The sequence below is a fragment of the Calypte anna genome, chromosome 4A, assembly GCF_003957555.1.
Source record: "Calypte anna isolate BGI_N300 chromosome 4A, bCalAnn1_v1.p, whole genome shotgun sequence".
In the NCBI taxonomy this organism is placed as follows: Eukaryota; Metazoa; Chordata; class Aves; order Apodiformes; family Trochilidae; genus Calypte; species Calypte anna.
In genome coordinates, this window is record NC_044248.1 from 39,974,046 (window position 1) to 39,998,236 (window position 24,191).

The window sequence follows — 24,191 nt, forward strand, 5'->3', positions numbered from 1 at the left end:
GGCCGCGCTTCCACAAAGCCGCGCTTCTCTATGGCTGTGCTTCCCCGGACACTCTTCCACACCCATTCTTCCCTACAGATGGCTGCCCCTGCACACGCTCTTCCACAAAGCCACACTTCCCCACTGCTGCTCATACCTATGGACGCTCTCCCCTGCATACACTCCCCCACAGCCACACGTGCCCACAGCCACTCTCCCTCACAGAGGTGCTCCCCATGACTGCTCTGCCTCAACTCCACGCTCCCCCACAGCCACTCTCCCTCACAAAATCACGCTTCCCCACAGCCACACTTCCACACCCGTTCTTACACACACACACTCTACCCCACGACCACGCTTCCCCACAGCCACTCTTCCACAAAGCCACGCTTCCCCAAGGACGCTCTCCCCAATGGATGCTCTCCCCCACAGCAACATTTGCCCATAGCTGCTCTCCCGCATGACCACTCTCCCACGGTGCCATATACCCACACGGCCACACTCCCCCACAGCCGCTTTCACCCACAAAGCAATGTTTTACCCATGACCGCTCCTCCTCACACCCACTCTCCCCCATGGCCGCGCTTCCCATGGCTGTGCTTCCCCAGACACTCTTCCACACCCATTCTTCCCTACAGACGGCTGCCCCTGCACATGCTCTTCCACAAAGCCACACTTCCCCACTGCTGCTCATACCTATGGACGCTCTCCCCTGCATACACTCCCCCACAGCCACACGTGCCCACAGCCACTCTCCCTCACAGAGGTGCTCCCCATGACTGCTCTGCCTCAACTCCACGCTCCCCCACAGCCACTCTCCCTCACAAAATCACGCTTCCCCACAGCCACACTTCCACACCCGTTCTTACACACACACACTCTACCCCACGACCACGCTTCCCCACAGCCACTCTTCCACAAAGCCATGCTTCCCCACGGATGCTCATCCCCACACACACTCTTCCCCACAGCCACGCTTCCACACCCATTCTTACACACACACACTTCCCCACAAACGCTCTACCCTGCACACGCTCTACCCCATAACCACGCTTCCCCACGGCCACTCATACCCACAACCACACTACCCCACAGATGCTCCCCCCCCAGACTGTTCCCCACGGCCACTCACACCCACAACCACACTACCCTACAGACGCTCCTACCCAGATTGTTACCCCACGGCCACGCTTCCACAAAGCCACGCTTCCCCATGGCCGCTCTTCCACACTCTTCCCCACAGCCATGTTTCCCCCCAGCCACGCTTCCCCATGGACACTCTTCCCCATGGACACTCTTCCCCACGGACACTCTTCCCCACGGACACTCTTCCCCACGGACACTCTCCCGCAGAGAACACGCAGTCCCCGTGGGTGCTCTGACGGAGACACCGAACTCCCGCCCCACCAACGGCCGTGACACGTCACCCCCCACTCCCGCAACACGCGGGACCTTTTCACGCACACGCCCCTCCCACTCTCACGCAGCGCCCTATGACGCGGGGAGCGTAAACAAAGCGTTGCATGCTGGGAAGGGGGAAGCATTACGTGAGGGAAGAGGGAGCCTCCATCTTAGGCGATCGACGCGTCCCGGCAGCGGCGGCAGCGGGATGGCGGCTGATAGCCGGGAGGAAAAAGGTACCTGGGGGTACGGCTGGGGTGCAATAGCGAAGGTCCGGGGACGGCTTATGGCTCCGGAGGGAGGAGCCCGTCTTCTCCGAGCCGTTCCCCGTCCCTGAGGCTGGCTTGCTTGCTTGCTGTCGCTGGGCCTTCACGCTGGGAGTCCTCCGTTAGGAGAGCGGAGGGACAGCGGGGACGGGAGGCTCTCTTCCAGGATGGTTTTTGTAGGCTTTAGGCTTGGCGTGTGGGAAAAGACCCCCTCTGTGTGTGCTGGCGTGAGGTAGGGGAGAGGGGCACCGTGCCATAATGCAGTGCCCCGACAGCTGAGGGCTCAGGGCAAGGTGACTTGAGCATCAGGAGAAGGAAGAAGTTAGTGAGCTAGAAGTTTCGTGTTATTGGCAGCGAGTTATTGCTGGTTATCTACTCTCAGGAAGTGTGTGTTTTGTTTGGGGTTTTGTTTTTTATTTTTTGGTGGGCTTTTTTGCTTGTTGGTTTGGTTTTGGGGGGGGTGCTGGTGGCTTGTTTTTTGTGTGTTGTTTTGTTGGGGGGGGTTGTTTGCTGTTTTGTGTGTGTGTGTTTTGGGGGTTTATTTTTTTAAATATAGTATATACATCACTTTATTGTTTGGATATGCAGCTGTATTTTTTGCACGATTTTTTTGGCCGAGAGACACAGTTCCTTTGGCAAGAGGTGGCTGACGTTCAGGTATTATTTTGGTGATTTTCACTCAGCTGCTTGCATTCGGTTATGCTTTCTCTGGGCACATAAGTTGGAATTGAACGTTTCCAGGGTAATGTATTTTCACCACTCTAAAAACTGCCTGTCATCCTAGGTGGAAGTTAGAGTGTTCCACACGTTGTCTATGAGGTAATACGTGTCAGCCTTCACTAAGTAGTCCATTTAGGAGGTAAAGGCAAATTTTAGATGGTCAGTGCAGGCAGTAACTGTGTTATAAAAAATGTAGAGGATCACCGTGGTGTTGTGGTGGGGCTTACGTTAGTTTGGATTTCTGTGGAATACATTTCATGTTTAAATTTCTTGCAGGATAAATGTCCATGAAATTACTTTTTCTCAGTGATGAAATTTTGCTGTCTCTACTGTTTATTGAGAAATTAGATCATGTGGAAAATTCCGAGTAGATTTTGTTAGAACTGATGAGCAGAATTATTTCTGGAGCTTGATTCTTAACAGTATTATTGCAAGAGTAGTGGGAGAGGATGAGATGGCATTGAAACAGATGTGTGCTGCCACTCTGGATGAGTATTGAAATGTTTAGTCTTGTCATCTATAAATATCTACCAATATATTGATTTATCCAGATAGGCATCATGATATTTTTTTAATCCTTCAAGGTTTTTTTTTGGTTGGTTGGTTTTTTAATTGCTGACACTGGTCAAGTAATGAGTAGCAAACAAGAAATATTTTTATGTTTCTGATTTTAACTTGCTTCTAATTTTCTGCCCTATGAAAGGGATTATTCTGACAGAGTAGCAGATATTAATGCACATTTGTTTGTAACTTATTTCTACTGCAGTGTTATTTTTTTATGCTCCTTTCAGAAGATAAATGCTATTTCACTCATTGAAAATGGTGGAAATAAGTCTTGAATATTCTCTGAGTTTGAAATCACCTGGGTTTATATCCTGTTTGCCAAATCAGATTTTTACTTGGATCCTTCCTTAAACAGATCTAAGGCTTATGGCCAGCAGAGGAAAAATGGCCTCTCTGAGTTACTTTGTTACTTTTAGATGAGTTCTGTTTGTTTGTGGGGGAATTCAAAACACTACAGAGTCAAGAAAGGATGAGTTACAGAAGAGTCTAATTGGGAGTGTTTGTAATGAAAAGGATTCATTTGGACCTTCTCCTTTCAGTAGTGGTGAACTGTAAGAAATCTGTCCTCTACTGGTTTTCTTTTTCTTTTTCTGTGCTTTTCTGATGCTTCCTTGAGCATCTGAGATAATTTAGCTCATCAGACAGAATGTTAGCAGTTCAGTGAGAGGAGTCGTGTTGTGGAAGTCACTTGAGCAGTATACCCAATGCAAGTGAGGGATGTTAACATGGCCCTTTTTGTATCACCAGGCTGCTGGTGGTACAGTAAGCCTGGGAATTTATTTTAAAATGCATTGGAAAGATGTAACTACAGAAAGTGATGGGGAGGAACTCATCCTCTTCCTGTTTCTGTGTTCTTATTTGACGTTCCAAATATAAATCAGGCCTGCCTAACCCAGAAGGGATTTGTTAGAGAACACGTGTCAGTCCTGCTTATTTCTTTAAATTTTCCTTCTCATTTATTTCTAAACCAGCTGATGTGGGAATCTTAGCACTTTGGAATGCTACTGCAGTAGCTAAATTAAATGTAGTTTACTCAAGTATGCAATTCCCTCACCAGAAGGGAAGCAAAACTAAGGTTCAATATGCATGATCTGAGATGGATGCTATGTTTAAGATTCTAATCCTAGTGCATTTTTTTTTCTTTAGTGCCCAGTAACAAAATGTCTTCTGAACTTGCCTTGTCTTCCAAGGGGAAGCAGAATACAAGACAGGAAATTGCATGTTTAGCAGTTGCACAGCCATGAATCAGGCTTCTGTATCTCATCAGTAACAGCAAGAGTATTGGCTGTAGATGTATAGGTATCTACAAACACAAAGGGCTGCTCTCAAGGGAATTACAGTGCAGCTTCATGTTAGATTTAAATGCCCTTTCACTGTACCCTGCCAGGAAAGGGTTTGATCCACCTCTCTCTTCACAGCTTCCTTTGAATCAGCTACATTAGTTGTACATTCAGGGACCACTTCTGTATTCACCTGCAGCAGAAAATGTGGAAAAAATACCAGCAGGAAAGCTAGCACACATACTAGATCCAGTAGTATATAGAGAGATAAAATTATAATACTAACTAATTTTTCTGGCATGGTTTGTGTGTTGTTTGGTTTTTTTTTTAATACCAAGCTGAGCTGCAAAACCTTTTTTGTGGTGCAGCTCCAGATTTTGAGATAGACAGGTTGCCAAACTCTGAAGGACTTTGCTGCCTTACCTAGATTTGTCCTTCAGTACAGGGGTCCTTACCTGCTACATCTTAATGTTGTACACTTTGTCTTCTGTAGTTACCATCAACTAGCTGAATCCTTTGAATTTGTTCTCCTTTCCTTTTTCTAGACACATAAAATCAGTCACAATAATATGAAATAGAAAGAGTTACGGATTTCAGAGTTTTCCTGGCAAAAAAATGCAATGTTCCAAAGTTAATGTATTTTCTATTATTTTTTTCTTTGCATGCTTATGCTTGGTTCACTCTTACTTTTTAAAAGTGCTTGGAATATAGAGTGTCTTAAAACTGTTGAATCATGCTTCTGCCAGAATCACTCTGTATCCCTTTTGGCTTCAGGCGAAGTGGAACAGAGTCAGAAACAGTGACAAATTCTAAGCTGTGTGGTCATTAAATGCTTGTAGCTGCAATTTTCTGAAACTTTTGCCCATTTGATCAAGTTAATTAATTGTAGAGGGTTTTTTCAGAATAGATCATAATTGATTAGTAAGTTGATAACTGCTACTTCTTCCTCCTTCAGCAGGGTGATCTAGCTTATGTTCTTGTTAACTTGCCCTGTTGCATTTTTAGTGCTTTTAGGTGAACCACAAAACTCACTTGCCTTGCACAGCAACAACACCAAAATAACAGGCAGAGGAGTTAATATGGGGTGAAGAACTATAATATAGTAATTAAGAATTTGGAGGAGAGAGTTCCCTGATCTTTGCTTGACACTCCAACTATCTCCCAATCTCCTTTTTCTCAAATTGTGTACAGGCTTTTTTTTTGGGGAAGCTTTCTTTTGTAGGTCAGCTGTCCTGCAAAGCTTTTGTGACATGAGGAGCCAAGTTGGACCTTATTCAGAGGCCCAAATGCATCCTGTGATGTGTTTTAATTCCTTTATTGCCTTAGCTTGATCCTTCCAATGGAAATCGTGGAAATAAATCAAGAAGACATCATTTTTTGCCTTGTAGCAGCTCTGTAGCCCTAAAAAAATGCTTTGGTTTATAAATAAACAGTTCTGCTGAATTTTACATATCCAGACTTGTAATAGTTGTTTTTAGCTTTCTTGTTTGTTTGTTTTCAGATGGTGAACTCAATGTTCTGGATGACATTTTGACTGATGCTCCTGACCAAGATGATGAGTTGTATAATCCTGACAGTGAGCAAGATAAAAGTGAGAAGAAGGGTAGGTGACTTTGGTAGTGGAAGTCCTGGGGGAATGTAAATGGTAAAAACTGTCTTTCTTATTAGGTTTAAAGTCTTTGAAGTAGCTGCTCTCATAACCTGATTCGAAGAGTGAGAGTTCCAAAAGTCTTTATTTCACAGACATTTGCTTTTTCACATGTGAACAGTTAATTATGTTTCCTTTTAATTTTTAAAAGCAATTGCTGGCTGATGGGTTTATTTTCTGTTAGAAAGTAGCTGTCCTTTTTGGTTTTAGAAGTGGTATGGGAATGGAGCAGGGGAATCCCCAAGTCTAGTTCCAGCTCAGTTCATTATTGGGTTTTAGACCAATCCCATAAGCATTTAATGCAGCATTCCCATTTATAAAATCCATAAAATGCCTGCCAAAGCCTAACACATTGCTTTTTAAAAGTAAAATACATGTTTTAGAACATGAGCTATTCTTACAAGCAGTTTTGCCTGTTGTTGCAAAGCCTGCCACTGGGAAATGCTGTCTTTGCCTGCAAGAGGGGAATCACTTGCCTACAAAAAGTAGGGCAGAGTTTTTGGTTTGATAAACAGAGTTAACACCGAGCTTTTTTCCCTTTAAGGATCAAAAAGAAGAACCGACAGGATGGAAAACGCTGAAAGCAAGAGACAGAAACCTTCTGTGCATTCATCGAGGCAGATGATGCCAAAGCCTCCTAGTTCATCAGTTAGCAATAACAAGAGAATAGTGAGTACAAAAGGAAAAGCAGTATCAGAGTACAAGAATGAGGAGTATCAGAGGTCTGACAGAAACAAGCGTCCAGATGGTGATCGGAGGACACGCATGTCGAGTGGTTCCAGGGAACCTTACAAAGGACAAGCAGAAAAAACTTGCATGAGGAAGAGAGAGATTGACAGAAGGGCAAAGTCTTCTACACCCGATGGTTCAGAGGTACTAAATATTCTCACTGCTTTATAAGTAAAGCAATTCTATGAGACTTTTATAAGGCACATTCTCTTAAGACTCTGTGTGCCTCTTGACAATGTTTTATGACTGCTGATTCGCTTTTTCTTTAAACATCAGAGAATCAGGCATGATGTGGACAGAAGACCAAGCAGATCCAGCCATTCTTCTAAAGAAGAGGTGAACTCTGAGGAATACTGTTCAGATCATGAGACTGGCAGTAGTGGTTCCTCTGAACAAGGCAATACAGAGAATGAGGAGGAAGGAATGGAAGAAGAGGAGGATGATGAAGGTGAGGAGGATGAAGAAGTGGAAGAAGATGGGGAGGAAGATGAAGAAGAGTATGAACAGGATGAGAGAGATCAGAAGGAAGGAAATGACTACGACACACGAAGTGAAGCCAGCGATTCTGATTCTGAATCTGCCTCTTTCACTGATGGGTCAGTCAGATCTGGGTCTGGTTCAGATGCTTCAGGTAGGTAACATGTAAACTGAAGTACATTGTGACTGGAAGTTTGTCTGCTTGTGAAAATAACCACTTCTTACTTCTTAAAAGTAAGCACAAGTCAGTAAGCTATTAATTATGAAATACCATAGGCAAAAAAAAATATACTGGAAGGTGGCATTTCCTTACCCCAAAACCTGTGAGTATCAGGATATATCAGGATAGCCATACTGGCTACTCATAGTGTTCTAGATTGCTTTGGCCTTCCTGTTCAGTACTTAAAAACATTAGAATTAGTATTTTCTGGGATATGAAATGGCTTAGTTTTCCATATGACTCACTTTAAGTTAGTTTTGAGCTGTTCTGTATTCATCTAGTTGAGCAACCATGCATGATGGTGTAGTAAAAGCATAATCTCCCAAGGGGAAGATAGTTGAGTCTTAAATAGTGGTTGGCTTCAGTGTAGAAAGCCTAAACCTAAATTTCTATTAGGGCAAACTCAGAAATCTTTAAGCAGAAAATAAAAACAAATGCTTTGCAGTTGTATATTATAACCACTCCTAACTTTTAGATGTGAAGTGTTAATGGCACAAATACTTCCAGTTTTGAATTTTGGTTGTTGGGGGGGTTGGTTTGTTTGTTTGTTTTGTGTTGGGGTTTTTTTGTGTGGTTTTTTTTCTTTTTATGAAAACCACATGCAATCCTGTTAAGATTCCTCTTGTGTATCTTCCTTGTCTGAAGTCTCTGTAGGTGGTCATCCTGCTTAACATAATGCCTTTTTTGGCTCAGCTCAGCTGTTTGGAATTAAAGAACAGAAAGGTGTAACCTAAAGACAAGTGAAGCTGTAATAACTGTTCTAAAAAATTCTGCAGTATAACTTAATGCTTTTGAGAGTGAAAATAATTGTCTGTGTGCCACAGTGTTTTGTTCATACCTCGTGTCATTTTGTTCAGTTCTGAGTGAATGAGCCTGCATCACTAATGCAGCACAGTTCATGCTTTATATTACAAATTTGGCTGAAGGCTGGAGGGAGCAGCCTAACCCACTCTTACTGTAACATCCAGGAGATAAATTCTGTCTCTAAACTTAGCACAGAATTACTAAATTGTCTGCCTTTGTGAATGAAAAGCTTGAGTAACTTGCATTTCCTTCTTCTGGGAGTGATGTTTTTGGGGCAGCAAACACACCCAAATGCTAACTTCACTTGTACAGGTTTTTTATTTCCTGTCTCAGTACTTTTTACCTCAATTTTGATGGGTGAAATAATACTTTTATTTATTATGGGATCTTTTTTTCAGATGAGAAAAAGAAGGAGAGGAAGAGAGCCAGAGGTATCTCTCCAATTGTTTTTGACAGAAGTGGAAGTTCTGCATCAGAATCATATGCAGGTATTCTTTTCCTTTATTGCTTGTCTTAATGTGTAATCTAAAATAAATATAACTGGCTGTAGAGATTTATGGGGTATGTAGCTTTGTATAATTTGGTATTGACTTCTGGCATGTTGTGTGTCGATACCTTTGGGGGGAAGGAGGCTTTCTTGTTACTTTAATGCTACTCTGTTGCTTAAGTGGAATTTTCACTTTTTTTTTTTTTTTTTTTAATTTCCTTGGAAGATGATGATTCAGTGACTAGTTTTCTGAGTAGGAAATTGTCCAAATACCATTTAAAAAAACAAACCTAAACAACCCAAAAAAGAAAACAAACAAAACAAAACAAAACACTGGTGCACATTGACTTCGGTTTTTGTGTGTGTGGGTGCGCGCCAGAAAGCAGAATTTGTCATGAATGAAAATTGTATGTGACAAGGCTGTAGAAATTGTTTATTATCTCTATTAAGGCTCAATCTGAACAAATGTACTTTGGCTAAACACAGGTTCAGAAAAGAAGCATGAGAAATTATCATCTTCCGTTCGTGCTGTCCAAAAAGGTATCATTTAAATTTGAATTTTTAATGCATGCCCCCTAGCAAACCATTGTGTCTGTTCACTAAATTACCTGCAAGTAGTAATGTTCCGATATAAATCACTTTGAGCACACAAGTCCTTGGAGCATAACAAGTGAACCTTGAGCTACTTTTGCATGTGTTGAGAGCAATATGCAGAAAGTTCAGTCACTTTGCTCCTTGCAGAGTCAGCAGAGCAAAAAAATAAAGTGCTTGCATCTGAAAAGAGGAACATTTCAGCCTTTTCTGTTGGACAACTCATGCTTGTACAAATGCTATCCAGTATTTATCCAAAGATTCTTAAGCAAGGAAATAAATCCTGTATATCGGAACATCACTGAATCATGCTGATTTTATTTGATTTTTCTCTTTACCTGAATATAAGTTTTAGTTTTGATTTGGTTTCCTCTGGCATTTTATGCTCTACAGCTTAGACTTCAGGTTGCCTGGTTGACTGTGGTAATGCACAGATGTAGCAACTGGGTGGGTTACAATGTATTTTTAAGCAAATAAGTATCTAGTCTCAAAGCAACATTATGTACAACTATAAATATTTACAGTTCTGCTGATTTGACAATTTATTTTTTCAGACCAAACAAGTAAACTTAAATACATCCTTCAAGATGCAAGATTCTTTCTCATCAAGAGTAACAACCACGAAAATGTATCACTTGCTAAAGCAAAGGTATGTTGAATTTTCTTCAAACTGGTTGCAAACCCTCCCACCATAGTAGAGAAAAGCACATAGATGCATTCTTCTCTCTACCACTCAGATCTTGACGGACGCAAGGATGAATCCTGTCCTGGATTCTTTGAGGGTAGCTATAATGCTGCTACTCTAACCTAGAAAAATATTTATACCACCAGTCATTTACTTTAATAAGAGTAGGTTTAAAAAGGGCCTCGAGGTCTGTTTAATAATGTCCTAAACCAGCCTTCATTGGAAATGCTGCAATAGTATTTTCTCCCTTTCTTCATCACCTATGTTCATGTTACTGTACTGTGAGGACGTTCAGAAGATTGTTTTGCCTTTCATCTAATGCTATAAAAGTAATTTCTTTTTCAGTTAATTCAGGGATCTGAAACCATATTGCAGAAATGTGTGCCTGGCAGTGCTGGTACTAAGGGAGTTCTTGGGAGGGAATCCAGTGCATTGGACTTGAGCTGCTGAGGAATGAATGTCACTAGGCCACTCTATGGGTTTTGGTTTTGCATGTGTTATTTGGAAAGGGTTGTAGAGAAAATACCTACTTTGGTGTTACACAGTATACATAGAATAGGTGATGCTATTAATGGAGATTGTCTACAATAAATTAGCATTAAAATGATTAATTTAATCTTAAAAGTTCCTGGACAAGTTTGGCTCCCCCTCTCCTCCCAGCTTGGGGTCATTGTGCAGAAAACACCATTCTCACTGGTGTTTGCTTTAGCCCTTTAGAGGAGTATATCCTATCTCTGCCTTTTCCACACTTGGAGCTGCAACAGTGTTCTAGAGTGTAAAGTTCTTGGAGTGGATGCCTTGTCACTCAGTCTGTAGACATTAGTGCTTTACCACTTCATGTCATGAAGCTGGCTTTTATGGTGCCCAGTGTAGTAAGTTATTTACAGAAGTGCTTCACAAGCAGCCTAATGCACTATGAATCTGATTGAGAGTTGGTAAAACCAAAAAATAGTTCTCTGACTCTCATGAATTGTCAGTCAGGTGAGCACTAATCTAAGTACAGAGTAGGATGTAAGAACATTTCTTCCCCTTCCTTTTTTATTGAAGATCATTTCTTCTGGTAGATTCTAGATCATATTCTGAGGCTGAAGTTTGGTGATACTAAACCAGAATAAGCTTCTCTGAGTTTGCCCAGAGAAAAGATTGAGCAGTTGATCTCGCTGAAAATTGGCACAGCAGACTCATATTTGTAGCTCAGCTCAGTTGATATCTTAAAACATTTTGGGTTTTTTTTGTGCATGGCTACACAGTAGCTAGTGAAAGGGAAAAGTTAAGAATCAGAAGGTGAAGGTGTGGGAGGCTGAACAGTTTTGTTGTCTTAGCAATTCAAAATGTTGTTCTGGAGTTTTGTCATGTTTCTGACTTTTCAGTGAGAGTTTCAGTGTCTGCAAGCTATCCTAAACTAATCTATCATAGTAAGAAAATTACTGAAGTCTGCATTCCCATCTTACAGTGTATATGTTGCTGTTCTGTCACAACTTGTATTATAAAAATACATGACCCCAAAGTCACTTAGAGCATACATTAAAAATACTAAGGGCAAAGATTTTCATACATCTGTCCATCATTAGAATTACAAATTAAACTTTACAGGTTGTCTAAATTCATCTAGTGTTCAAAAAAGATTTAAAAGCCAGTATTTCATGGGACAGGCTAAAAATATTTTCTGAAGGAATAGAACTTGGCAATATCTTTATCTTGTATCAGTGCTAGTTTGGTCTTGTTTTCTTTCTCCACTCTGTGCTTCTCTTAGCTAAATCACTTGAGATGACCTCTTACATTTTGGTGGTGGGGTGGGGTTGGGTTTGTTTTGTTTTAGGGAGTATGGTCAACACTTCCAGTGAATGAAAAGAAGCTCAATGCTGCATTTAGATCAGCAAGGAGTGTTATTTTGATATTTTCTGTAAGAGAGAGTGGCAAATTCCAAGGTAAGGGAAAGTGAGCTATAACCAAGGTAAGTGAAAGTGAGTTTTACCTGCAATAGCTTTTCTGTTGTGTCTTTGTTACAATTCATGTGGAATTCTCTAGGATTTGCAAGGCTGTCTTCAGAATCCCATCATGGAGGCTCACCTATACACTGGGTGCTACCTGCAGGAATGAACGCGAAAATGTTGGGAGGTGTCTTTAAAATTGACTGGATTTGCAGGTAAATGATTGTTCATGTGGGTTGCTGTTTATTAATGAGGCCTTATAATACCATTTCTGTGTGTTACTGACAACATTCTTTTGAAAATTGGATTCAACCAGAGATCTGTCCTCTAATCTACCCAAACCATGTTACTGAGTGTAGGACCTGGGTCTGCACCTGACATGCACTGTAGAAAGCATTTTTTAAAAGTTGACAGAAATTTAGAGATTTTAAGCACTTTATTGTGTTCTTTCAGTGGTCTCTTGCACTGAAACCAGAAAACTGTATTCTGAAGTCTTTCAGTAAAAGCAACTTTTTTTCAGTAAAAGGGAAGAAAATCATCTAAAGAAATATTGTTCTTTGTCTGACATCTTTGTATCTTATTTGACTGAACAAAATGCTACTGCTCTAAAATATCATACTAAACAGTACAGATAATTTTGCATAATGTAGAGGTTGTGTGCAGTATGGTCATGGATTTAACTGAGTATGTCTTACAGAAAAGATTTTAAACCTCTGTTAACAAAAAGAGCTGTATCGGTCCACTGAGATACACTGCATGGTTGTACATGCAATTTGGGCTGCTGGAAAGACTAATACAGGGAAGGTGAGACTTGAAATTAGAGAAAAATTTCTATCATAAAGATCATCTGGAAGTTTGAGTGCCACCTCCAGCTCGGAGAGGTTTTAGCTTCATAAGATGCTCAAGCATTTGTTTCAGTAGGTACCATGAGTTGCCACTTCACATAGAGACTGGTCGCTGTATTTCAATAGTGAGATAATAAGCACAATCTCATTGTACAAAGACCTAAAAAAACATCTGTAATAAGATAAGCTGTCATAGTATGGGCTATACTGGTTAATATGGAACAAGTGGAAGTAAAATCTTCAATTACTAATACTTAATAGGTAACGCATTCATTTGGAGACCTAACAGTGCAAGGCATAACAAGATTGTTTTGTATACAGTGTCCTGATTTATGCATTTGTAATGTGTTTTAAAAGAAAACAAAGGCAAAAACTATAAATAATGCCACTTGCATATTTAGGCGTGAATTGCCCTTCACTAAGTCTGCTCACCTGACCAATCCTTGGAATGAACATAAGCCAGTAAAGATTGGACGTGATGGACAGGTTTGTTAATTTTTATTTTTCCTATAATCCACACCTTCTAGTGATTGCTTTCAAGCTTGTATGTACATAAGATTTGGAATATTTTTATACTAGTTGTTACTTGCAGTAGAGCACTGTGACAAAGGCGTTTTGTTTATTTCTAATGTTGCTGCAGAAGAAAACGTTAAAAAGTACAGTGCTAACTCTGTTTTCATCCTTGGTATGAATAATGATGCTTTGTGATATTTTGGATTTGAAATGTAATACGCCTTGCATTGTATGGTATGCAAACCTATAGAGCATCAGATTTTAAGAACAAGTTCTGCTGTTTCCAGCTGGGTTCTTTGTTGCATTTTTTTAGCATAATGTATTTCTTAGAGCCTAGACTTTATCATTATAAAATATTTGCTAAGTAGATTTTAAGTGGGTTGGCTCTTTGTCTGGTCAGATATACCAGAATGCAGCTGTGTTGCTGCTATCATCAGGTAACCCAGCCCTGACTAAAATAATGTGTTCTGCTCTCTTAAGGCAAGATGGGAGTTGCATGATCACCTTGCTGTGTGGAAAATTGAGACTGTGTGTGTGTTATTTTGCCTGTAGACACATTCCTGTTGTTGGGTAGCTGAAGTAAAACAATATTTTTGACCTTGTTTTTAATTTAATGTGAACTTAACTGAAATCCTTTAATTATTTTTTAACTTTGTTTCTGTTAAATGGTCAAGGAAATAGGGATTTTCTAATGTTTTGTCCACTTCACTGTAGAGTTGCAATTCAGATGTGGCTTTCATCTTTTTTTCATAAAATTTCTGTACTCTTAGGTACTGGACAAGCATCATCTGATGCTTGCTCTCCCTGCTTTTCAAGTTGTATTATTTTCTGAAGTGGTTGTCATTTATCCATTTACGTTTTATGTAACTCTGGATCTCTCTTCTGAGGATATGTACACCAAGTTTCTTACCTTTATGACATCCTTTGGGAAGGCATTCCACAAGACTACTAGTCAGCAGGCTGAAGAAGCACTTTTTGGATTGTTTTGCACCTGGCTTCTGTTAGCTTCATTTGGTAGACCCAAGTTCTTGCACCAAAAGAGGGAGTCAAAAAGTTGATATCTGTCCCTCCCTTCTCCAGACAGTGTGTGGTGCCAGACCTTTACCTGCCTTTCCCTTATACCCCACATATTCCTATTTTATTGAGGGGTAGAGAGACCTAACCTGACCTGCTCATGTAGGAATTGATGCACTCAGTTGGTGCCCTGCTTTTCTACTGTCTATTTTTCTCTTTTTTTTTTTTTTTTTTTTTTAAGATGCAGATGTCAGAACTGCACCCAGTATTTAAAGTATGGGTGGAACTTCGACTTCCAGTCTGGTTTAATTACTTTCTTATTTTCTATTCCTTTCCTAATGATCCTAAGCACATGGTTTGCTTGTTTTGGCTACTGTCAAGCATTGACCTGGTATTTTCATGGACCTGCCAACCATACAGTGAAGAACTCACTTTTGAGGCCATGGCTTTATATGTGAAGCTGGAATGGATTTTTCCCTACATGTGTCACTTTTCTCTCTGTAATAGGTGATCATTTTCTTTGTGGTGAAAAACAGTCCCCTGATTTTGTAGCAAAACAGTGATGTGGCCTGTGGGAAGATATGGTTGCCCCAAGTGTTGGACTGTTTTATGAAAATTCTAAGTAGTGCCTAAAGAGTGAAAGGTAACACAAGTGATGTTGCTGTCTCTAGTGATGCTGAAGCCTCTTCAAAGTCTTGTGGGCTTTTTGTTTGTTTTGTTGGTTTTTTTTTTAACCGTATGTTGTCACTGTATTTGGGGAGAGTTTCATTTCTTCAGTTTATATAAACCACTACTGAACTTCTAACTAATTCTAGGAAATTGAGCCGGAATGTGGAACCCAACTTTGTCTTCTCTTCCCTCCCGATGAAAGTATTGACTTGTATCAAGTCATTCATAAAATGAGGCACAAGAGAAGAATGCACTCACAACCCCGATCAAGAGGACGCCCATCCCGTCGAGACCCAGTCCGGGACGTGGGAAGGTTAGAAACGTTCTTTGGACTGATAATAGGCACATGTGTCAGAATAACCTGATGGAGGAATGTGATTCGTCAGAGCTTTCCCTGCGATAAAGAAGAGAGAAAATCCTCAAATCAAGCTGCATGGACAAGTTTGTGGCTTCATTGAGGATTTCGCATGGTTCCCCGGTCTGTCATTTTTTTTCAAGAGGAAAATGGGGGATCTTTGCTTTTTGCAGAAAAAAAAAAAAAAAAAAAGCTCTTAAAAGTGCTGTCTAGTTTAAACTAGACACTTTTATTGAGATAATGCAACGTGTTAATGCTAGCTGTAGGTATGCTTGGCTTGATAACGAGGAGGCTAGATGGAGAGAAGGAAATATTTATATGCCAAAAATGTGTTAATATTTTGTAAAAGCCTTTTCTTTCAGGTGTGTCTCTGGATAAGCCTTATCAAATATGGGACTTTTATAAGGATCACTTAGAATTTTGCAGAAGATGCCGCCTCATTTTGAGGATAAAATATTTTAAGTTATTTTGATATTCAAGAGGAGCATTATTGGGACTGTTTCAAATTGTGTCACCGTGATGTGTTAACCCCATTGCCAAATATTCTCTAACATGTAACCACTGAATTCACACATCTTGCTGAGCTACTGAAAACAGTAGGTTCTTTCCAAAAGGGATCAAGTGGCCCCTGGAGACCCGGCAACAAACCAAAAAGAATGGCTGTTGCTGTGTCTGTATATACAACCTTTCCAGATGCTGGCAGTACCTGTGGACTTAAAAGTATTTTTAGAGGATCGACATGGTTATTGATCACTGCTATATGAACTTAACATCATTTTCCAGAAAAAAGGGGTATAACTTGTTACAGAATTGGAGAAGTCTTTGCAAAGAACTGATATTAGCCCTTCTGCCAAACACCTTTTGCCCGTGTAGCCACTTTGCATACAGACTGATGTATGGTTTGGGCTGAAACCTTGATTAAGTTTCCTCTTTGTGGAAACATCCTCTGGTAGGTACAGATACCCAACAAGAGCCCCCATTTCCTTGAGCCTAAAAAAAAAGGACACTGTAACGAGTAGGTAGGAGGAAACCTGGCAGCACCCCCCTATTTTTGGCTTTAAAGGACTGAGCACCAAGATGGCTTTTGAAGTTAAGCTAAGAGGTTTCCAGTGCAATAAAGTATATACAAGTGAAGGTTTTGCAATGGACTGCAAACTATACATATAACACCACCACACCTTCTCAAGCCTGCCAGGGCCTCCATTTATATATGTGGCTTACAGCTTAAAGTCAGTAGTTGGACTACTATATGAACTGTTTCTATCATATTTTATACCGGTCGTAAATGCACTCTCAAAACTACAAGAAAGCGGTATGTTTATTCTTTACACCAGCTTTTATTTTCCTTGATCTGATTTTGCTGTAGATGCAACTGCTTTGTTTTTTTGGGCTTTTTGCTCATCATAAAGAATCTGCTTTTATTTTAAAAAGCTGAGTAACTGGGGATGATGGGGTTTAAAAACTGAAGTTGGGAAGGGGGAGGAGAAATTACTCTATAAAACTAAAAGCTACGTGAGCTTGTTACTTGGTGGAGCAAGTTGCACAGTAATTAAGTGATTTAAGAAAGTGTTAATTTTTTGTCTTAAGGAATTCTATTGCTGGGGTCTGGGGGTGGGGGGCATGAAAGGGGCTTGTAGCTGTTTTGTATTTAGAAACACTGTTAGCTTTGGAGTGTCCCATTAATATTTATGTACCTTGACGGAGCAAGATTAGCAGCCAGTTTTCAGTTCTTTATTAAACCATGACAGCAACTGGAATGTAACATCTGTAATCAAGCTCCCTCTCTGAGAGCAAAGTTCTTAAAGGTGATATACCTTCAGTAAAAGAGCTGTTTGTATAGAAAGGAGCCCAAATTATTTTAATTACTATAAAGCTTTAAGCTTTCTGTAAAAGGCACCAATGCATTGCTGGTAAATTGCTTAGAAAAGAAATAGTTGTAAATAATATAATCAGCCCACTCAGTTAGAAGAGCTGCAGTGTAAAAAGCAATTTGACAAAGCATGCACAGTTTTATTTGTAACTATTATGGAAATAGACCTTTTATAGAATTCTTTACCCCATAGCTATCAAATACAGCAATGTCTGTGCCTTCTGACTGTCATAATATATTTTGCCATCTATTTTCACTGTATTTAGCTCTGTAAATTCTTTTGTTACCCAGTAGGTTGTTGCAAAATGTAATGTGGAAAGTGTAATGTTAAAGCCTAAGTCTGACAAATTTGTTACCTTTTGTATGGTACAAAGGTACAGTTGGATGGAGTTCCTTCCTTAACTACCAAAGCTCCTTAGCCAAAGGTAACAGTGGAGCATATTTACTCAGACTGCTGTTCCTTATTATTTGAGTTCCAGTTTTAAGATGTAGTATGTGTTGAAGCAGATGGAATTCGGAATGATTAAACTGAGATCCTGGGCAGCTCAGGCTGTTCCTGTGAGGTATTCTGCTGTGACAAATGCTCCAAGCAACCTTGTTTAATCTTTGATATCTAATTTGTGTAGGCGTCGACCAGAAGATTATGATATTCATAACAGCAGAAAGAAACCAAGGATTGACTATCCTCCTGAGTTTCACCAAAGACCAGGTTAATATCTTACTATGAAGATTTGTGTGCACCAGTTCACAAGTGTTTTCTGTTTTAGTGTGTACTCATTATTTCAAAAGTAAAACAGTGTTATGACTGGGATATAAAATGAGACTTGTCCCAGCTGCTGCCTGCTGGTTTAACCCACCTCACTCAGAATTCAATCAGTGTTACACTGTTGAGAGAGAGCAGAGTTAATGTAGGCTGAGCCCTCTTTTTTAGGAGCTTCAGAACTTCAAACATTTTTGTGAATGATCTTCCCAAGCACTTTGTTAATAGAGGCACAGGAATTCCTTTGACCTACTTGTCAGTGCACTGCTCATCAAAGGAAAATGGTTATCAGAAATTTCCAACTGGAATAGTCAGCTGAGATGGCCTAACTAGCAGCATATATGTAGACATAATGGTAGATATTTGGTTATGTTTTCAGAAAATTTTTTTACTAGCTTGACCTGAGAAAGGGAGGGGAGAAGGTTCACTGCATTTCAGCAGAGAGTCTAATGATGAATTTGAGAAATTAATTTTGTTGTTCTCCAGAAATTAATGTATGCAACACAACACGGTTGATATTGCAGATTATTTTTCTTCAGGAAGCGATTATTAAGAAAGTTTCACTTCTAATCTACAGAATCTTACTTCACTGCTATTAGAAATATGTATTCCATTATTTCAGTAGTAGATTTCTAAGTCTTAAGAACCTGTCTTTGTCTGTGCATCTTGACTGCAAAGTCTGTGCTCTTTGATTTGAAAGAAGTGTTGTTGCTGCTCCCTGGCTTTCCAAGACTATTGTTTAGAGTACAGAACAAAAATTTTTAAAATAATGAAGCTCAGAAGCTTTATTTTAGTTTAATGTAATTTAAACTTAATCTGTAAAATTTCTTTGCTTTGTGGGGCTTTTCCAGATATTTTTTAGGTTGTTTTTAATTTTCTGTGTAACATTATATCCAATACCTAGTAGGAAAATGGCCTTAAAGAGTTCTCAGGAGAATCTGTTAATCTGGACAACACACTGTTAATAAGTAATAACCACCTTGTCCTGACTGCCAAGGGACAGTAGTGCCCTTGAAATATGTGGGCATTCCCAGTTTGTTTGATTAAAATTGAAGTCTTCATTTACACGGATATCCCCTTGCATATTTGTTTGCCCTGTGTGCAGGTTTCTATTGATGTATCTGTATCTCTTTTCTCTTAGTACTTTATACTGTTTTTCTGAACAGTCTACAAGAAGTTGTACATTTTTGAGAGTTGTTGTGAAAGGGAGGGTAGTGGCAGGTAGACAGAACTTCAGAGTTGGTACAAAATGAAGGGACAGTTTCTAATCAGTATGTTTTTTAGAACTGTTAACTTGAGATGGTAACTTTGAATTAATACTGCTTGATGTTTGAACAGGGTATATAAAGGATCCCAGATATCCCGAAGTAGACAGGTAAGGTGTGTTCATGTTATTAATTTTATGCCCTGGTAACATGCCTATATGGATAAATTGGATTTAGTTCTACAAATTTTTATTCCCAACAGACGATTTTCAGGAGTTCGACGAGATGTATTTTTAAATGGGGTAAGTTGATGCATGCAGACTTTTGGGGAGCTTTTTATATTCAGCTTTCTGCACTGCCAGAGAACACTCATCACAAATGTTAATATTACTGTCTTTCATTTTAGTCCTACAATGATTACGTGAGGGAATTCCACAACATGGGACCACCACCACCATGGCAAGGAATGGTTTGTGTCTTCTTGAATTCAATTTTTCTCTCTAGATTATGGCTTTTTATATTCCCCTGTAGAGGAGCCTAGTATATGTGATAGAAGCTCAACTCTTCCCTTGTCCTAAAATGTATCTCTGCTGTAACTGTGTAAAACTTAAGGGGAAAAAAAATACTGGTATCAACTATTTTGTAATTTTCTTAGCTCTTGGCAGTAGTCCAGCATTCTAGTAAGCACTACAGCAGCAGGAATCTGGCTTGCTTTGAACCTACAGGAAACTAAAAGCTCAGAGGAAATAAACATTAGAACCCTCCTTTAGGTTACACAAGAGGGTATGATGAAATTTTTGTTTTCCACTAAATGTTCATAGTAATTGGCTTTCTCTCAAATAGCGAATGCATTAAAGAGATGGACTTGCTGCAGTGGCTCATTGAATGGGCTGGCATGTTCTAGTGTGGCTTCATTTGGGCCAGTGAGGCATGCAGGGAAGTAGCAGAATATACTGCATACTGCTAAAAATCAGTCTTCTGCTGTATTGCAGAAATATCTCCACAGAAATGCACATTTTTCCCAGTTGAATGTGTGTATCAGCACATGTATCTACAGCTATGTACATAGAAATTAACTGATGGTTCACTTGTATAGCTGTGGTTTTGCCATCATGTCAGCATAAATAGTAATTATAACAAGTAATTTGTTGTATTTAATAGTTCTTGCCCTGAGGGACCTCATTTTGGTTAACTGTGGTGAGTCTTTTGGCTCCCACATGTACTGTGAATGTACTGAGCAAAATGCAGCACCAGATGTAGAGGTGCTACTATAGCATCTCATTTTTTTCCACAGAAACACAGCTCTGTTTTTTTGTAACTGAAGGAAGTGAACAAATTTGTCAGACTGGCTTTTTCAAACACAGCTAAGCCTCCAGAAAGTCCTGTTTTTGTATTTGCTTCCCCAGTCAGTATGCTGTCCAAGTGGTTACCCTAAAATCCAGCAAATCCACTGCTTCCTTTGTGATAAAAAGTGCAAGCATAGATGCTTTGGTAATATGGGAAAGAAAGACCTTGCAGATTGAAGAAGTGAAAGAAAACCTCTAAGAGATGTCTTGTTTTTAAAAAAGACTACTCTGCTAGCCTTTTATCTTGCAGAATGTTTGTTCATGTAAAATAGGAGTATATTCCTAAGGAATGACACTGTAAATACTTGGTTGTGTCTTTGACTTTCTTGTAGCCACCTTACCCAGGTATGGAGCAGCCACCACACCACCCTTACTATCAGCACCATGCACCTCCACCTCAAGCTCACCCTCCATACTCAGGACATCATCCTGTGCCACATGAAGCAAGATACAGAGACAAACGAGTAGTAAGTGTCCACAGAGACAGAGGGGAACATGAGCCTGTGGGCCAGAGTAGGAATTTGGGGTGCAGATGTAGTCTAACCTGAGATGTGTTGACTGATAAAGTGGGTTTCTAAAACCTGTATGAAGTTTTCCTTGGAAAGATCAGTTGTTTTTATTGACTGAAGATTTCCAGCATCTTTGAAAAGCCTCCCTCTCCCGGGTGATGCAGAAGTGTCAGAACACAAAGTGAGGTGTGTGCTTCCATCTCTCCAGCACTGAAACTTTTTGTGTTGAAGCCCAGTTTGAATAAGGCCGTGCCTGTGACATTGCTCCCGCTCAGCAAGCCACTTTATCAGCAGGAAAGTTTGTGGTTTTTAACTTTTTACAGGCACATCAAAAATCAGGACAGATCATTAAGGAATTTGCTAGCTGGCTTTGGAGGCTGCTTAGCTTCCAGGTCTCTTACTGGGATGCATTTGAACTCCAGCACAGTGGAAGCACTGGTGCTGTCCTGAAGATGAAAATTTGTGCTTACGGGTGCCAGGAGTACTGTTTATTTTTTTTTTTTTTTTTAATGCTGGGCTTTTTCAAGAATTTGAGCTAGTTTTATGGGGAAGTAGGGAGGGGGTTTTAATCTGGGAAAGAGACTAAACAGAGGTGTCCTTCCATCCCAGCACGACTACGACATGAGAGTAGACGACTTCCTGCGCCGCACACAAGCGGTCGTCAGCGGGCGGAGAAGCAGACCCCGGGAGAGGGACCGGGAGCGGGAACGGGACCGTCCCAGGGACACCAGAAGAGACAGAGAACGTGACAGAGGCCGTGACAGGGAGAGGGAGAGAGAGAGGATTTGTGACAGGGAAAGAGACAGAGGTGAAAGAGGCAGGTACCGGAGATAATCTGTCTGGAACCAGTGCTCACTTGAAACAAAGCTTGTATTTTTTTTTGTGTGTGTTTACAAGTAGTACGTTTTATTTTCAGCTGTCTACTTAAAAGTTTGTTGTGTAGAAGGATTTATAACGACCCCTCTCTATTCCAAGCATGCAGTTGGACTGTGAACTGGAAAAACCTCAAATCAGCCAAAAACAAAATAAGCAAAGCTGACACTCATGTTTCTATTGGAGCAGGATGGGAAACATCTGAGAATGTAGATAACTGGTTAATTCTCAGTAAGTGTTCATCTACTTAGTGACTTCATTCTAGGTTTTTGAATACTGATGGATAACTGCCATATTTTTTTTTTTGCTTTGATGTTTTATTCCTGTAGTTTCACATGGTTCAGTGGGAGAATGCTGCTATCAAGTACGCAAATATTGAAGTATGACTTTTTTTTGACTGTATGGCAGTGTTGTAGCAGCCTTTTCTTTTTTTGTTTTTCCTCCCTCCCTGTTTTTTAACCCTATCTGTAAAGTCAAGTGTTTTTTCAGTCTTCAGTAATGAAAGCAATATTAAGAAGACACTATTGATATCTAATTTTTCACCTTTTTAAAAAATCTTCCCATTGTTCAGTAACATTTTGGTCAATTCTCTTGTCGAGTCTCCTCCCAAATTGTACACATTGCTTGGAATGTTCACAACCTGCGTGTGTGGAACCAGAAGATATTGCTGTATTCTACATTGCTACTTTTTTTTATATAAAAATAAATTGGTAACTATTGAAAAGATAAGTTCAGATGGAGTTTCTTGGTCTCCTAAGCTTGATTAGATTCTGGCAGTTCTTGGAAAGCATTGGTGTTCAGTAGTTTAAAGGTTCTTGTGATAGGTGAAATTTAGGAATTTAGGACAGGGCTACTGAAATAAAAGGTAATGGCTTTTCTGTTTCTACTATGAGGTAGTCAGCTTCTAGCTCTTGTAGCTAATCAGAGCTATTAAGGCCCTACATGTTCAACTTAATGATTTTTTGATTTATTGAGAGGCTGTCCTGCCAGACCTGTCTCCCAGGAGTCCTGCAAGATCCAGACTCTCCCCATGTATTTGTAGTGATTACTGCATCACTTACTACTTCTCATAAAGAGGAAGTGCTCTAATATAAATGCCAATGGTAAAACTGAAAAAAGGAAAGTAAAATCTGTGGGGGAAGTTGTTCAGTTTCTCCAGCAGTATACAAGTTCTTCAAACTTGTGTGAGGAGCACTGCCTGGATGGACTTTGTCATACCCTTACTTCAGTGACTCCTCATGTGACAAAGCTGGAATGTATCATGTGCTTTCAAGACCTTCAACTCCACACTGCTGAGAGCTGAAGCTGTTTGTATCAAATGCAGTATAGGATTGACCACAGTGTGGCAGTTGTGGGGACATGTGGGGTTTTTTTTTTTTAGATCTGACAGTAGTTTGGGTTTTGTGTATTTTAGTCTCCACAGCTATGGTAACTTTTACATGTGCTAAGCAAAGAAAAGTGATGTATGTTAGCAATGGGCTTAAATTGGTATCAGATTGAGTGTATACTGTGTCTAATCAGAGAAGTGCTTCATAGACCTCCCTTACTCTTTGTTACCTTTCTCTGCTTTGTATACAGGTTCTAGAAAGAGGAGGTGTTGGGTTTTTTTTTAATTGCAAAATTTAATACTAGATAAGCCAGATTTCTCTAAGTTACAGAGGCAAAGCACCTCCTTAAGATGACTGCAGAGCATTTTGTCTGACCAACTTTTCCCAGCTTCCCTCCTTCCCTGTGTCCTTTGTTAACCTTGTCTGAGCAGTGTCTACACAGTATGCTGGGAGGCTTGCTGGCCTTCTGGCAATCAAACTGATAAGCAGCTTCTGCAAACAGATTTGTTGAGTTTGATGAGGGCTGTTTGTGATCAGACTTGACAGAGGTGTGCCTAGGAGGCTCATGCTGTTCCACTTCCATTCACTATGCATATTCCTGCATGTGATCCCATCAAGACCAGTAACAGTGTACCAAAGTTCCCATGAGAATTCCTGGTCTTCTTCTGACCCTTCTTTGGTTATGAAACAATTCACTTGAGCTTCTGTAAGTGTTGTAGTATCAAGAAATTCAGTAAATTGAAACTATTGACAATGCAAAAAAAAATTAATGTAGTGAAGGAAATTTTAATATGTATCAAATATGTTTTCTCAGCCTGTTCTGAAAACAATTCTGCAACATCCAGAATACAGCAAATATCAGTTAAATGGGGGAAGGTTCTTTCTTGAGTAAGCTGGCACAGCAGTGAAGGAACCTTGCCTAGAACAGGAGGCCTGATTAGCATCATTTAGGTAGGCTTGCATCAGTAAGTGCACCTTGAACAATTTCAGGAGTGCTGCATTTACCACCATTCTTATCCAGGCCAAGAGCAGCATTGTTTTCCTTCCAGCTTTTCAGGCAAGTGACTACTGCACTGTTCTCACATATACTGCTTTGGAAGTTCCATCTCTAGAGATTTTCCT

At 40.1% G+C, this 24,191-nt stretch overlaps 1 protein-coding gene across 2 annotated transcripts; it reads left to right on the top strand.

Moving 5' to 3' along the window:
• Nucleotides 1-1,507: 1,507 nt before the first annotated feature.
• YTHDC1 (YTH domain containing 1) lies at nt 1,508-22,470 on the top strand. Of its 2 annotated transcripts, XM_008499594.2 has the most exons (17): nt 1,521-1,616; nt 5,712-5,813; nt 6,403-6,731; nt 6,864-7,218; nt 8,487-8,576; nt 9,062-9,115; nt 9,721-9,815; nt 11,671-11,779; nt 11,880-11,997; nt 13,029-13,113; nt 14,970-15,136; nt 17,675-17,757; nt 19,147-19,183; nt 19,276-19,315; nt 19,420-19,482; nt 20,692-20,826; nt 21,478-22,470. In XM_008499594.2, exons 1-17 carry the CDS (start codon nt 1,589-1,591, stop codon nt 21,700-21,702), a joined length of 2,115 nt encoding a protein of 704 aa, XP_008497816.2. In that variant the 5' UTR covers nt 1,521-1,588; the 3' UTR covers nt 21,703-22,470. The 2 variants fall into 2 exon arrangements, with proteins under 2 accessions (XP_008497817.2, XP_008497816.2); XM_008499595.2 differs by lacking the exon at nt 9,062-9,115 and having other exon boundaries at nt 1,508-1,616.
• The last annotated feature ends 1,721 nt before the right edge of the window (nt 22,471-24,191 follow it).

Coding starts and splice junctions, on each gene's coding strand:
- YTHDC1 (XM_008499594.2), top strand. CDS start 1,589: ATGGCGGCTGATAGCCGGGAGGAAAAAG. Junction 15,137..17,674: donor CCAGTCCGGGACGTGGGAAG/GTTAGAAACGTT, acceptor TAATTTGTGTAG/GCGTCGACCAGAAGATTATG. Junction 19,184..19,275: donor AGATATCCCGAAGTAGACAG/GTAAGGTGTGTT, acceptor TATTCCCAACAG/ACGATTTTCAGGAGTTCGAC.